At 41.9% G+C, this 16,513-nt stretch overlaps 1 protein-coding gene across 1 annotated transcript; it reads right to left on the minus strand.

The window, feature by feature from the left end:
• Window positions 1-3,167: 3,167 nt before the first annotated feature.
• On the minus strand, window positions 3,168-7,539 carry birc5b (baculoviral IAP repeat containing 5b). The gene is made up of 4 exons (XM_047373355.1): window positions 7,312-7,539; window positions 6,094-6,203; window positions 3,435-3,552; window positions 3,168-3,348 (listed from the first exon to the last, which is right to left on the minus strand). Exons 1-4 carry the CDS (start codon window positions 7,435-7,437, stop codon window positions 3,259-3,261), a joined length of 444 nt encoding a protein of 147 aa, XP_047229311.1. The 5' UTR covers window positions 7,438-7,539; the 3' UTR covers window positions 3,168-3,258.
• Window positions 7,540-16,513: the final 8,974 nt, after the last annotated feature.

A 16,513-nucleotide genomic window follows, 5' to 3' on the forward strand; every position in this document is an offset into this window, starting at 1 on the left:
CCAGGTCAAGCCACTTTTGAACCAGAAACAGCAGCAGAAGCGCCTGACCTGGGCTACAGAGAAGCAGCACTGGACTGTTGCTCAGTGGTCCAAAGTACTTTTTTTGGATGAAAGCAAATTCTGCATGTCATTCGCAAATCAAGGTGCCAGAGTCTGGAGGAAGACTGGGGAGAAAGAAATGCCAAAATGCCAGAAGTCCAGTGTCAAGTACCCACAGTCAGTGATGGTCTGGGGTGCCGTGTCAGCTGCTGGTGTTGGTCCACTGTGTTTTATCAAGGGCAGGGTCAATGCAGCTAGCTATCAGGAGATTTTGGAGCACTTCATGCTTCCATCTGCTGAAAAGCTTTATGGAGATGAAGATTTCATTTTTCAGTACGACCTGGCACCTGCTCACAGTGCCAAAACCACTGGTAAATGGTTTACTGACCATGGTATCACTGTGCTCAATTGGCCTGCCAACTCTCCTGACCTGAACCCCATAGAGAATCTGTGGGATATTGTGAAGAGAACGTTGAGAGACTCAAGACCCAACACTCTGGATGAGCTAAAGGCCGCTATCGAAGCATCCTGGGCCTCCATAAGACCTCAGCAGTGCCACAGGCTGATTGCCTCCATGCCACGCCGCATTGAAGCAGTCATTTCTGCAAAAGGATTCCCGACCAAGTATTGAGTGCATAACTGTACATGATTATTTGAAGGTTGACATTTTTTGTATTAAAAACACTTTTCTTTTATTGGTCGGATGAAATATGCTAATTTTGTGAGATAGGAATTTTGGGTTTTCATGAGCTGTATGCCAAAATCATCCATATTAAGACAATAAAAGACCTGAAATATTTCAGTTAGTGTGCAATGAATCTAAAATATATGAATGTTAAATTTTCATCATGACATTATGGAAAATAATGAACTTTATCACAATATGCTAATATTTTGAGAAGGACCTGTACTTTGTTCCTTCACATCTGTAATTATGACTGATTTAGCAATAACATTAAAACATAATTATCCATTTACAAATTAGAAAAAACAGCCAGATTTGGCCAAGTTTGTACTCAGTGAATTTTCTAACTACTATTAGCAATAGAAGCTAAAGAAGTATTTATTTGCGTTTCACCCATTCAGGTACTAATGGAACATTTTAACAAATAGAAGTTATGCATGCATTTACATTTACAGTGGGTCTAAAAAGTGTACAATAGATGTTTAAAAAGTCATGTTTGTGCAAAGTAAAAAACAGACAATTATAAAGAATTTAGGAACTGTTTAAACATATATATTTATTCTGCACAATTCAAGAAAAAAAAAAAAAATGTGAGGGTGGTAAAAAAAAAAAAAAAAAAAAAAAAAGGATTACACAAAATCTTTACAATATTTTATAGATACCGTGAGGCACAATGAAAAAGTCAATAGTAGGTGGAGAAAATTTAGTACAGCAAGGACATAGAACTAGATGATTCAAACTTCATGAAGAGAAACTGGCCAGGGAGGCTGCCAGGAGTAGGATTTGGAGAACTTCTAGGTAGAGAAGGCAAACTACTACCTAGTTGAAGGTGTTGGATGATAAACTCCTACTAAAGAGAACTGAATGCTGAATTTAACTGAATAGATCCTTCAACAAAGCATTCATTTAATTACACCCGTTTTTCCTCTCATTTAACAGATTGTTCTTTCGGTTAGTAAATGCTCCATCGTGTGGAAAAAGCTTTGAAATGATTTATCACGGTCTATGTTTTTACCTCATAAAAACACTACATACATACATTCAAGTGTGTTTAGACTTGTGAGAGCCACTGTATGTGTGAGTGCAAATAAACTTAACCATAGAGATTGCTATTTTTCCACACACTGCAAATTTGATTTTTAAGTGTCTGGATAACAAGAAAAGTCAGTCTTTAATTTTTGAAATTTTGACTCCAGGTGGCCTTCCTGTTCAGTTTTCACAATTGGAATTTTGTTGCATTATCCCCCTTTTATGTTCTGATAAAACATTTTAATAAAATTGTGGTACTTGGAAAACATTGTATCTAGCGAGTTGGTGCTTGTCAGAAAACATTTTAGAATCACTGGTATTTATTGAGGACCATAAGGCCTGTTCTCACAAAAGAAACCATTTCCCACCATTCCCATGGGCAAGCCTGTCTATCACACCTGTACAGGTCGGTTGTCTTTGTTCATATTCTGGATCACACATACGTGGATTGACATTACTTATACTATAGGTATCAGCCCTGGAAAGGCTTACTTTAGCAATTAACAAATATGCTCATGGTGTTCCTAATCACACCATTTTTCCTAATTGAAACCACCATTCTCACTAACCGATTGAAGCTTTTAGAATTAATGCTGTTCTCAATCTGCACAGTTTAGCTTTTATCAGGTATAAAAATATAGACTAGAATTAGGAACAAAGATTCCTGAGTCCAATGCATAACAGTTTCATTAGAAATGTTACATCACCCAGGAGGTATTTTGTTTTCGTCTAAAAATACTCTTCAATTTGCACTGCTATGAACGGATCAGAGAGAATTAAGCAGCTGATCTGGGCTCAGTGGCCGGAGTGTTACATTAGACATTAATCCAAAACAGTGGAAGGTTGGAGAAGGGATGACATCTTTTAATCCAGAACCATCCATTTTGTTCTCCCATCAGACACAAAAGAACAAACATTTCTACTTTGCAGACAAACTGCAGAGCAAAGAGTGATACTTTGTGCCAGTGCTTTCTAGGATTTATGCATAAACATGTCTCCTGCAATTACCATTGTCAGTTGAAACATCCTGCAACACGTCTCCCACCAAAGTCTGCCTCACAGGGAATGACAAGTGCCCTGGCAGGCCTTAGTGTGCACTGTCCCCAATATGTAACAGATGTTACTGGGGCAACAGTTGGTAATGAAAAGGAGGGGCTTCAGGCCATCTGTCCAGGGTCAAGTTTTGAAAGGATGTGGTGGAGATGGTGGTGCGTTCAGGAAAATGGTATGAGTGAAAGAGGGGAATATAGCCCACATTGTAATCCTGCTCAATGTGGGCTTTCATATCAGATGACATTCGTGATGTTTTCGATTGAGAGATTGGGAATTCCATGAAACCGTCTTTGACACGGTGTGACCCCATACCTAAAGCTCAAAGGCCCCACCATGTGGTCAGAGACTGTACTACAAACTATTTGGCTCCACAAAAACTTTATTCTAATTTAAAATGCAATTTCATGACATAAAAAAAGTATTTTCCACATTTAACTGATGAGTAGCGGCTACTATATTGCCTTCAGCTGAGATTTTAGTCCCTCAAGCTTTTGATCTATGTCATCACGCATGAATGCCAACTTCTTATGACAAACCTTCCTCTGAAGAGAAAAAGTAAAAAAAATAAATAAAAAGCTATATTTAAAACCACAAACTGCAAAAATTTGTTACATTTGCCACCACTTACAATGTAGATCTTCAGCCTGTCTTTTTCCAGTTGACAGTATTCAGACACAGTCAGCTCACCGAAGTCTTTCTTCATGGATAAGACTCCACAGCTAGGGGAGCGTTTTGCATGCTCAGCCCTGTATAGATAAAAACATTAAGAATGTAGCAATTATCCAATTTTCTTCTTTACACAAATAAAAAATAATACACTGCTCAAAAAAATAAACACTCCAATAACACATCCTAGATCTGAATGAATGAAATATTCTCATTGAATACTTTGTTCTGTACAAAGTTGAATGTGCTGACAACAAAATCACATAAAAATCATCAATAGAAATCAAATGTATTAACCAATGGAGGCCTGGATTTGGAGTCACACACAAAATTAAAGTGGAAAAACACACTACAGGCTGATCCAACTTTGATGTAATGTCCTTGAAACAAGTCAAAATGAGGCTCAGTATTGTGTATGACCTCCACGTGTCTGTATGACCTCCCTACAATGCCTGGGCATGCTCCTGATGAGACAGCAGATGGTCTCCTGAGGGATCTCCTCCCAGACCTGGACTAAAGCATCCGCCAACTCCTGGACAATCTGTGGTGCAACGTGACGTTAGTGGATGGAGCGAGACATGATGTCCCAGATGTGCTCAATCAGATTCAGGTCTGGGGAACGGGCGGGCCAGTCCATAGCTTCAATGTCTTCATCTTGCACCAGCATATGGTCTCAGAAGGGGTCTGAGGATCTCAACTCGGTACCTAATGGCAGTCAGGCTACCTCTGGCGATCACATAGAGGGCCGTGTGGCCCTCCAAAGAAATGCCACCCCTCACCATTACTGACCCACTGCCAAACCAGTCATGCTGAAGGATGTTGCAGGCAGCAGATCGCTCTCCATGGTGTCTCCAGACTCTGTCACATCTGTCGCATGTGTTCAGTGTGAACCTGCTTTCATCTGTGAAGAGCACAGGGCACCAGTGGCGAATTTGTAATCCTGGTGTTCTCTGGCAAATGCCAAGCGTCCTGCATGGTGTTGGGTTGTGAGCACAACCTCCATTTGTGGACGTCGGGCCCTCATGCCATCCTTATGGAGTCGGTTTCTAACCGTTTGTGCAGACACATGCACATTTGTGGCCTGCTGGAGGTCATTTTTCAGGGCTCTGACAGTGCTCCTCCTGTTCCTCCTTACACAAAGGTGGAGGTAGCGGTCCTGCTGCTGGGTTGTTGCCCTCCTACGGCCTCCTCCACATCTCCTGGTGTACTGGCCTGTCTCCTGGTAGCGCCTCCAGGCTCTGGACACTAAGCTGACAGACACAGCAAACCTTCTTGCCACAGCTCGCATTGATGTGCCATCCTGGATGAGCTGCACTACCTGAGCCACTTGTGTGGGTTGTAGAGTCCGTCTCATGCTACCACGAGTGTGAAAGCACCACCAACATTCAAAAGTGACCAAAACATCAGGCAGAAAGCATAGGTACTGAGAAGTGGTCTGTGGTCCCCACCTGCAGAACCACTCCTTTATTGAGTGTGTCTTGCTAATCACCAAATATTTCCCCCTGTTGTCCATTTCATTTGAACAACAACATGTGAAATTCATTGTCAATCAGTGTTACTTCCTAAGTGGACAGTTTGATTTCACAGAAGTTTAGTTTACTTGGAGTTATATTGTGTTGTTTAAGTGTTCCTTTTATTTTTTGAGCAGTGTGTATATATATATATATATATATTTAAAAAAAAAACCCTCCCACAATATTCAGGAAAAAAAGTTGATCAATTTTAAGGATGAGCTGGATTATCCAATTGTAGTAATTTATTCTATGTTGCAAGCATCTTGCATAATAATCTTCATGATGAAAACAAAACAAATGGGTGAATTATGCCTAAAACATTAGACAGAAAGCTTGTTTTATGTTATTCTGTGTTGCTAGATGTTTTTGTCTGGTGTTTCTATAGTATACTGAAATTCAATAGGGAAAAATAACGATTTAAACCAATCAGCAGGTTAGCAATGGGATTGAGATCAGAGGGTTTCTTGGCTAAATGTAAACATTTTGATCCTGAGTGACATAATTCTCACTTTTCTTCCTTTGTGACATGGTGCTGCACCATGCAGTTGAAGACAAACAAAAACAACAAAGAAAAAAAACAAAACCTTGTTCATCCTGGAATTGCTTCTTAATAATCAGGCAATGTTACTCCTGGAGAATGATTCCCCATTCATTCCAGTGGTTTTTGACCAAATTATAAGTGAGCTTAATCTTTTGTGTGAGAAAAAACCCAACACACAAATGTCTTGAGAACACCTTTTGTGGCTGAACAGTTGTTTTCCCAAATGTCCCAGACATTCTGAAAGGGGAAACATCTGAGAAAATGACTTTACCTCCACCTTCTGCAGTTCAACCCTGATAAATCCTGCATAATCTCAGAATGTTCATGTTTTCATAGAGACAAGGTGCAAATAACCTTTTGGGATTATATTAATTTTCATCAGCTTAGCAAATAACTGCCTTTTACCACTCTTCCTAATAACATAGGTTCTAGAACCAAACCAGTAAAGTTTGTATCCAAGACAAGATTTCGGTCAGTCTCAACTTTTGGCCAAGACTGTACACATCAATGCCTGCAAGATGATGTAAAAACTCATGGATCAGGACATCTATTGTGCTTTTTCTCACCAGGGATCATCATCTGGCTCCCAGCCTTCGAGCTCGATTAGACAGAAGAAACAGCCAGCCACGTCCGGTTCATTCTCACTGGGACAGTGGACAAAACCAGCCTTGGCCATCTACACAGACAGAGACTCTGACATCATTCATCCTACACATAGTAAATGAAGTGCATCTGTATTAGTTTTTACCGCAATGAAACTAGGATCTCCCTCGACTCTGAGTGGGGTAACATGACACAGTGTTACTCATGAAGTCAAATGTCGGCAACTCATCAATAATGACATGTGCAGGGTGGGCAGCAAAGGGAAATGTCCAAAACGTGCACCTGCTGAGCTATAAACCAGAAGTTGTAAACGATTTGGATTAAAGGATGGCTCAAATGCAACTTATAGCTCACACAGAGAGGAGCACAAAAGCAACTTTGCCAAAGCTTCAACATGTTGTACAAGGAAGCCATGATTAAAGTCTAAATAAACTTAAAAATAATCAAACATGTATTTATTGTGTTAAAAGCACATAAAAAGTATTTTCTTTCTGTCATTGTTGTATATTTTAGAACTTTCTGAAATAATTTTATCTGTTAACCTTCCCCATCAAAGTCAGCAGGTGGAGCCAACACTGCTACTGACAAGGTGATTGGTTTGCAGTTGAGTTGTTGTAAATGTTAAATAAAATGTTGCAGCCTGTCTAATGAGCCTTCATGGCAGTTTAAATTATTTCATAATTGACTGCAGAAAAAGAAACATGAATACATTGAAATTATACTGACAATTTTGATTTTAATGATTTTCATATTAGTTAATTGTGTATCAAATATTGGCAATTATATACATTTTTTATTTCAAGTATTTAATACAATTTAAACAATTATTTATTGCATTGTGACTTTTGGGCCCGAGTAATCAGGGACTAAACCATTGATGATCTGTATATTGCCTGAGCCATAAGAGCCTACATTACATTTTAAAGTACCAGCAACAACTGCTTTGGCAAATATTTTTCCACATGAACAAAGTGTAAATTTAATTGCATTTCTCAGTGTGTAAAATTCTTAGACACAGTCCCCTAATCGTAACCATCGCTAACTCAGTTCTTTAATCCTAATTGAATACAAAGGGTTACATAACTATGAAATATATCTAATGTTGTTGATGTTTTTTGAGACATTCGGAAAAATCAAGACATCCCAACCAGAGCAGTCTGAGAATACCGAGGCCTTCCTACCTTTTCAGGTGTGCAGTTGCATTCCTCTCTAAATGGCCAGTCTGCAAAACTCTGCTCCCGCAGATCATAACTGTACATTTTGTTGTAGGCAAAAAACCTGGCTGTCAGTACGTCTGTCCCTGCCATGCTTCCAGCTACAACAACCTCAGACCAACATGGTTTAAGCTACCAGAGTCACCACTGTTGTGTATGTGTGCTGATGGCTCAAGCTGCCCTGCACAACTCCACAGATGTTTTCACTTTTGGCCTGATTGAATATTGCTCAGGTTTAAGGTGAGCAGCATTAAAACGCCATCAAAATGACAAAATTTGCTCTCCTTATTACTTGTAAAGCTTTTATATAGATCATAGTTTTTAGTACTTTTTTGTCCATCTGTTAAACTTTGAATGCATGTTTAAAGTCAAACTTGCGAAAAATGACTAATTGTGCATTATTTTTCAGGAGTCTGAATTTGACAAACAGCACATTAAATTTCATTTAATTCAAGTAAAATATTTTAAATTCACTCCTTGAATTCTAATTATTTTGGATAGTTAAATTGTCTAAACTGCACAAACTGAACCATAGCTGTATTTCAGATACTAGACATGCATACTTTAAGGAATGTGTATTATTCTACAAGAAAAACACTTCAATCTCATAAAGAATTAAATATTAAACATTTTTGCATGTCTTGTTTCACTGAGTCACAGATGAATTTTGGACACAACACATAATCCAAAACCCCAGCTTGTAAACAGAGACAGTGTCTTGCAAATGTAAATTTTCTCACGTTACAGCCACTATTTTCTACATAATTCTGGGTGATTTTATGTGATAGACCAACACAAAGCTGGATATTAAATACTTTATAGAACCAGGTACAGCTGCAGGTATTTTGGTATGGAAGCAAATCGTTACCATATTTCAAATGAAAAAGCATTTTCAGAAATGCTTTTTCATTTTAAGAATGTGGCTGCATTGTTTGACTCATAAATGAAATTAGTTATCAATAATCCTATTTGCATTTTAATTTTCTTCTTCAAGACTGCTCATTCTTTCACTTAATTAAAATGAAAAAGAAAAAAAAAATTGAGATTTATTTTTCAAAATGTACCCCAGCAAATAGATACCAAAATTCAATTTGAAATGTAAAATTTGAAAATGAAAAAGCATTTCCAGAAATGCTTTTTCATTTTAAGAATGTGGCTGCGTTATTTGACCCCTAAATAAAATTAGTAATCAATCATCCTATTTGCATTTGCATTTTCTTCTTCATGACTGCACATTTTATGCCATAATCAAAAAGAAAACAAAGTAGACATTGCTTTTTCGTTTGAATGGTCTGCCCGCAAAGTACTGCCCAGAACTCGAAAACGAAAAAGCATTCCGAGCTGCGGGCGCAGAAGAGTGACGTCAGCAGCCGCTCTTCCTCAGCTCCCTGCTGACCGAGCTACCCATCTTGTTTGGTGGGAGGCGCTGTGCACGTCTGCATTGCAAACATGCCGAGAAATTGATTGAATTGCAGCAGGGCCAAGCTCAATTTGTGGTAGTTCCGCCACAGCTCCACAGTTCTGGTGGCAGCTTCGGTGGCAGGCTGTGGCAGTTCCGCCACAGCCTGCCACCGAAGCTGCCACCGGAACTGCCACAGCCTGCCGCAGGGTGGCAGGGGGATTCCGCGTGGATGCCAGATGGTGCCAGACCGGCCGTAAAACTTGCCAATGCAGTTGCCGCTGTTTTTGTGGAAGCTGATGCTGATTATCGGCAAACGGGATGTCATTATTGTTATAGCCTGTTACCTTTACATAATGATTTCATTATTGATTATTATTTAATAAACAGCTTTAGACCCATAACATAAGGTGATTGTATTTACTTGACATGGAAAATAAATAGCACTATGTGTATGTGTGACGTGTTGAAAGGATGACGATTTATTGCACAAACAGCCGGTTTATTATAGAGCAGCTATTCTGAATTGTCACTCACAGAAAATTATAAATAAATGCTTAAAAACACGCTGGATGTCCCAGGCCATAAGGCTGCCACCGGAACTACCAGTTCTTCCTGCCACTGCCACAAATTGAGCTCGGCCCTGCTGCAATTCAATCAATTTCTCGGCATGTTTGCAATGCAGACGTGCACAGCGCCTCCCACCAAACAAGATGGGTACCTCGGTCAGCAGGGAGCTGAGGAAGAGCGGCTGCTGACGTCACTCTTCTGCGCCCGCAGCTCGGAATGCTTTTTCGTTTTCGAGTTCTGGCAGTACTTTGCGGGCAGACCATTAAAACGAAAAAGCAATGTCTACTTTGTTTTCTTTTTGATTATGGCATAAAATGTGCAGTCATGAAGAAGAAAATGCAAATGCAAATAGGATGATTGATTACTAATTTTATTTAGGGGTCAAATAACGCAGCCACATTCTTAAAATGAAAAAGCATTTCTGGAAATGCTTTTTCATTTTCAAATTTTACATTTCAAATTGAATTTTGGTATCTATTTGCTGGGGTACATTTTGAAAAATAAATCTCAAATTTTTTTTTCTTTTTCATTTTAATTAAGTGAAAGAATGAGCAGTCTTGAAGAAGAAAATGAAAATGCAAATAGGATTATTGATAACTAATTTCATTTATGAGTCAAACAATGCAGCCACATTCTTAAAATGAAAAAGCATTTCTGAAAATGCTTTTTCATTTGAAATATGGTAACGGTTTGCTTCCATATTTTGGAGGGGGGGTGTCTCTGTCTCATTTATCCATTTAGAGACTGAAATGTGTTCACATTCGTTTTTACAAGCTCAAGCTCAGATTTGATGATGTGTACAGTAATTTTCAAGCCTTGCGATCGATTTTCAAATGCATTAAGGCTTGGATTTTATTTGGCATGTCCCTGTAGCCATTCTGCTTCATGATTACGCTTTGGTTTAAGCCAACTGTAGCTCTGATCTTACGTTTAGGGTCTGTGTCTTGCTGGAAGGTGAACCTCCTCCCCAATCCTAAATCTTTTGGAGCATCCAACAGGTTTCCCTATCCATCCTCCATCCATCTGAGCAGCCTACCTGTTTGTGCTGAATAAAAGCATCCCCAAAGCAGGATGCCGCCACCACCATGATATGCAGTGTTCGTTTTCTTCCACATATACAATTTTGCATGTAGGCTGAAAACTTTAGTTTAGATCTCATCTGACCAGAGCATCTTCTCCCCTATCTTTGCTGCACTTCCTACATGGCTCGTGACAACCTGCAAACTTGATTTCTTACATATTTCTTATCTCAGAATCAGAATCAGAAAAGCTTTATTGCCAAGTATGTTTTTGGACATACAAGGAATTTGTTTTGGCATAGTTGGTGCAATACAATACAAATTAAACAGTATAAACATATCTACAATATAATATAAATATATGTGCACAGTTTTAAGTGAGTGAGAGTAAATATAGAGCAGTATAGGATGCAAGAGCAATACAACAGTGCAGGTGATCATTGTGCAAGTAAAGCAGGAGTCCATGCTGAGCGTTAATGTAACGCATAGAGTTACAGGTTACAGGTGTCCTGTCAGCAAAAAAAAGGGGGGGGTGGGTGAAAGGGAGAGTGTCAGGGTGGTTTCTGGGCTTTGTTAACCAGGCTGGTGGCAGATGGGAAAAAACTGTTCTTGTGGCGTGAGGTTTTGGTCCGGATGGACCGCAGCCTCCTGCCAGAGGGGAGAGTCTCAAAGAGTCTGTGACCGGGGTGGAAGGGATCAGCCAGAATCTTCCCTGCCCGCTTCAGGGTCCTGGAGGTGTACAGTTCCTGGAGCGACAGTAGACTGCAGCCAATCTCCTTCTCAGCAGACCGAATGACACGCTGCAGCCTGCCCTTATCCTTGGCTGTAGCAGCGGCGTACCAGATGGTGATGGAGGAGGTGAGGATGGACTCAATGATGGCTGTGTAGAAGTGCACCATCATAGTCTTTGGCAGGTTGAATTTCTTCAGCTGCCGCAGGAAGAACATCCTCTGCTGGGCTTTCTTGATGAGGGAGCTGATGTTTGGCTCCCACTTGAGATCCTGGGAGATGATGGTTCCCAGGAAGCGGAAAGATTCCACAGTGTCAATTGTGGAGTCACAGAGGGTGATGGGGGCAGGTGGGGCTGGGTTCTGCCTGAAGTCCACAACCATCTCCACTGTCTTTAGAGCGTTGAGCTCAAGGTTGTTTTGGCTGCACCAGTCCAACAGATGGTCCACCTCCCATCTGTACGCAGACTTGCCACCATCAGAGATGAGTCCGATCAGGGTGGTGTCGTCCGCAAACTTCAGAAGCTTGACAGACTGGTGACTGGAGGTGCAGCTGTTGGTGTACAGGGAGAAGAGCAGAGGAGAGAGAACACAGCCTTGGGGGGAACTGGTGCTGATGGTCAGGGAGTCAGAGACGTGCTTCCCCAGCCTCACGCGCTGCTTCCTGTCAGACAGGAAGTCAGTGATCCACCTGTAGGTGGAGTCGGGCACACTCAGCTGGGAGAGCTTCTCCTGGAGCAGAGCTGGGACGATGGTGTTGAAGGCAGAGCTGAAATCCACAAACAGGATCCTGGCGTAGGTTCCTGTGGAGTCCAGGTGCCGGAGGATGAAGTGAAGGGCTAGGTTGACTGCATCATCTACAGACCTGTTGGCTCTGTAGGCAAACTGCAGGGGGTCCAGGAGGGGGTCGGTGGTGTCTTTTAGGTGTGAGAGCACAAGGCGCTCAAAGGACTTCATCACTACAGAGGTCAGGGCGACGGGTCTGAAGTCATTAAGCCCTGTGGTCCTTGGCTTCTTGGGAACAGGGACGATGGTGGAGGACTTGAAGCAGGCTGGCACATGACATGTCTCCAGTGAGGTGTTAAAAATGTCTGTGAAGACTGGAGACAGCTGATCAGCGCAGTGCTTCAGGCTGGCTGGTGAGACAGAATCCGTACCAGCAGCTTTCCGGGGGTTCTGTCTCCTGAAGAGTTTGTTCACGTCCCTCTCCTGGATGGAAAGAGCCGTCCTCGGCGTGGGTAGGGGGCTGGTGGGGGGGAACTTCAGGGTGGGGGTTGGAGGTGCCAAGGCCCCTCTTGAGGTTGGAGAGATGGGGGTGGTGGATTGTGACTGCAGCTGTTGGGGGGCGTCGTGGGGGATGGTTGCAGGACTGTCCCTTTGTCTTTCAAAGCGGCAGTAGAACTCGTTCAGGTCGTTGGCGAGGCGTCGGTCGTTGATGGAGTGGGGGGCTTTCGGCTTGTAGTTGGTGATTTGCTTGAGCCCTTTCCAGACAGACGCAGAGTCGTTGGCTGAGAACTGGTTTTGGAGCTTCTCAGAGTACAGTCGTTTGGCCTCTTTCACTGCCTTGCCAAACTTGTACTTAGCCTCTCTGTATATGTCTTTGTCCCCACTCCTGAAGGCCTCTTCCTTATCCAGTCTTAACCTTCTGAGTTTAGCTGTGAACCAGGGTTTGTCGTTGTTGTAACTCACCCTGGTGCATGATGGTACACAGCTGTCCTCACAGAAGCTGATGTAGGAAGTCACAGCCTCTGTGTACTCGTCCAGACTGTTGGTAGTAGTCCTGAACACATCCCAGTCTGTACAGCCTAAACACGCCTGGAGATTCTCCACAGCCTCACTGCTCCACTTCCTTGTCGTCCTCACAACAGGTTTGCAGAGCTTTAGTTTCTGCCTGTATGCAGGAATCAGGTGGACCATGATGTGGTCGGATTGGCCCAGTGCAGCACGTGGGACGGCGTGATAAGCGTCTCTGATGGTGGTGTAACAGTGATCCAGAATGTTGTCCTCTCTGGTCGGACATTTTATAAACTGTCTATATTTGGGGAGTTCGTGGGTCAGATTACCTTTATTAAAGTCACCAGCGATGATAACTAAGGAGTCCGGGTTGGTCCGCTCCACACTCAGTATCTGGTCGGCGAGCATGCGCTGTGCGACCTGCACGTTAGCTTGCGGCGGGATGTAAACACCGACCAGGATGAACGAAGCGAACTCACGGGGGGAATAGAAAGGCTTACAGTTTATGATGAAGGATTCCAGGTCTGGAGAACAGTGCTGCTGAATCACTGTCACGTCGTTGCACCAACCACTGTTGAGGTAAAAACAGATTCCTCCACCTTTCGCTTTGCCAGAGAGTTCCGTGTCTCTGTCCGCTCTGTAGAGCTGGAATCCTGCCAGCTGCAGCGCAGAGTCCGGTATTAATCCACACAGCCACGTCTCCGTGAAGCACAAAACTGCCGATGAATAAAAGTCTCTGTTTTTCCCCAACAGCAGTTGTAGTTCGTCCATTTTGTTGGGAAGTGAGCGCACATTAGAGAGAAATATTCCAGGTAATGGTGTTCGTAGTCCACGCTGGTGAAGACGTACCAGCACCCCAGCGTTTCCCTCTCTTCCGGCGTTTCACCGCGTGAACAAAGGTGAGCGGAACCTTTGACCAGAATGTCCATAAATTCCAGAGCAGTAGGTAGAAAAGTGGGAAATAACTCCTCTGGTGTAGTAGCCCTGATGTTCATGAGTTCTTCTCTGGTGAGAGAGCTCCGGGTACCATCACAGAAGACCGTTTTAAAGCAAAAAACAAAACAAAACAATGCGCACCAACACGCCGAGGCGACCATCTGCGGCGCCATGTAACAACTTGCGACTCTTTCATTAAGAGCAGATGTACAGTGTAAACAACTCATAGTCTCCCTCCTGGGCGGTGGATCTCAGCAGCTCATCTAGAGTTACCAGTGGCTGTTTGACTGCTTTTCTGATCGGTGCTCTTATTTTCCTGATCTGTCTGCTGTGCTCCATGGTCTTCATCAGGCTATTTGTCGCTGATGTTCTTTTAACAAACCTATAAACCATTCAGAGAACAGCTGCATTTATACTCAGATTAAATTATGAACATTTTATGGAATCTATTTACAAATTAGGCCACTTCTGAAGGCAATTGGTTGCAGCGGATTTTATTTAGGGTTATCAAAGTAAAGAGGGCTCTAAATAAAAAAGCACACCACATTTTTATATTTTTTTGTAAAGAAAACTGAAAGGCAATTATATTCCTGCATCTACTTCACAATAAATCCCAATAAAATATGAATTGAAGTGTCTGGTTGCAACGTGACAAAATCTGAAAAAAGCTTAAGGAATATGAATACTTATGAGCACCGTATCTTTCTAAAATGGTCTTGTCAGACATGAGGTACAGTTTCCAAATGGCTCTAAAAATAAATGCAAAGCAAACGTTTACATAAAATCCAAACAGCCAGTTGTTTAACTGTTTTTAGCGTAAGCTTTACAAGCCTGTTTATTACTGTGAGAAATGGAGATGACCCGGTCTGCAGCAAGTCTCTGTAACACTACTCTTCAGGCCCCTGAGTGCTGAAATGTGCTCACAACTGTACACTGATGTCCCCTCCACCATCCCCCTCCCAAAACCGTTTCATTTTGCAGTCCTCCTGCAGATCAGTTGAGACACAGCAAGGCTGCACATAAGGTCAAGAGTTGGTGGTTTAATACTTTACTCTTAGCTGCCAAATTACTCTGACAGGCGATGCTGTGTAACGCAAAACTAAGCAGCACGTTTAGTATTTGAGCATCAGGTCAGTGGCTGCTTTTTGCACGCCCTGGAAGGTAGTACTCACCTCTGAGATCATGGATTTTGAATCCACAAGATTTTGTTTCATTTCATCCTTAAAATGATAAAAAAAAAGGTGAATTTTGACTGTTAGAGATTCTTTTCCAAACAGATTTTCATTTCTCTATGTTTTTTGTGTTTTAGACCTTATTATCCTTCTCATTCCTTCACATACTTTTGATATCTAATCCTTGCAGCTTCCCTGCACCTTTATTAAACAATCTTCTGACATAACTGCCCTCACCTATTAAGGCCTACTAGGATAAGCTGCTGGAATCTCCAACCCAGTGTCATGATTTGTGGGTGTTTTTGGGTTCTTATTAGTATTATTATTATTATTGATAGGTTTTGAATCACGCTCTTGTTATTTTCCTGGTCATGCTTTAGTTGTTGTCTTCTAGTTCATGTTTGTCAAGTTAGGGTTTTTTTGGATCTGGTTATGCTTTAGTTTCATGGTTTTCAAGAGTCTCTGTTTTGCTCAAGCCATGTTTTGTTCTCTCCTGTCTTCAATCATCTTCATTCGGTTCACCTGCACCTAGCATTCAGTCTCCTCGGTTCTTGTTCCATATTTACACATCTATTCTGTTCATTCCTCGCGGAAACATTATGGATCACTTCACTCTGCTCATGCCTAGCCTGTTGTGTCAAGTTCTTCATTCATGTCAAGTCTGTTCTGCCTCTGTTCATCCACGCCTGCATCTGTAACCATCAACCTGCCTGCCAGTTGGTGTTCTTTTGATTATTAAAATCTTCTACTTACCGTCATGCTGCCTGTCCGTCTGCATTCCGGGGTCCTCCGCTACACAAGCCGTGACACCCAGGATTTATTTTCACACAGAGTTGACATTGAGGGGGAGGGAGGGAGTGAAGGGAGGAGGTATGATGTTGAGAGTTGGATGGGAGGTGACAGAAACTATGTGCATGTCGTCTCTATGTCCACATGATCTTTTGGACAGCCATTATACCTGCTGTCTGCATGTGCTGATCTAGGAACCTTTCAGATCAATGAGAACTTGAGCTTTCTTTTTCCGCCTGAAGAGGCCCGCACAGTTTTATGGTGGGCAGGCATTTAGGCGTAATAATAAAGGCGTAACCAATGTGGAGCACAGGTAAGAGATGAACCGACTCCCTCCACTGCTGGTGTGTGTGTCTGCATGTGGTTTCTCCATTTAAATTCACACACTTTTCTCTCTGTGGGGATTTTTGTTTACTTGATGGCATCAGATTTTAGGTCTAAAATCCTTTGACGCTGCAAAAATTAGACTATGTTCATGTGAAGGCATGAGCATAAATCTCACCAGTCTACATTCTTTTCTCAGATATGTTTACTGATTATCTGTACCCTTCTGGCCGCTCCAGCTGTCTTCTGCTGCTCTCTTGCTCACACTGGACTCAGAACATTTAAAAAAATGTGTGTGTTTGTATCTGCTGTCTTACAGAAGCTTACATGCTTCTGTGTCTACAAGAGAAAAATGCTTAAATGCTGACCACATTCAATGGCACCCCTGCTGAAGAATCGTAAAAAAAGATTGACGTAAACTAATTTTTTACTGCAGGAGCAAAATCTCAAACTAAATGCGTTTCTGAAAATCCTACCTTTAAATTGAATACATTTATG

The sequence above is a fragment of the Girardinichthys multiradiatus genome, chromosome 1 (genome assembly GCF_021462225.1).
Source record: "Girardinichthys multiradiatus isolate DD_20200921_A chromosome 1, DD_fGirMul_XY1, whole genome shotgun sequence".
In the NCBI taxonomy this organism is placed as follows: Eukaryota; Metazoa; Chordata; class Actinopteri; order Cyprinodontiformes; family Goodeidae; genus Girardinichthys; species Girardinichthys multiradiatus.

What these genes read in the sequence shown, in the direction of transcription:
- birc5b (XM_047373355.1), bottom strand. Translation starts at nt 7,437, where the DNA reads ATGGCAGGGACAGACGTACTGACAGCCAGGTTTTTTGCCTACAACAAA. An exon ending in GAGCCAGATGATGATCCCTG is followed by an intron (nt 3,553 to 6,093) that starts GTGAGAAAAAGC and finishes TTATCTATACAG; the next exon opens with GGCTGAGCATGCAAAACGCT. An exon ending in ACAGGCTGAAGATCTACATT is followed by an intron (nt 3,349 to 3,434) that starts GTAAGTGGTGGC and finishes TTTTCTCTTCAG; the next exon opens with AGGAAGGTTTGTCATAAGAA.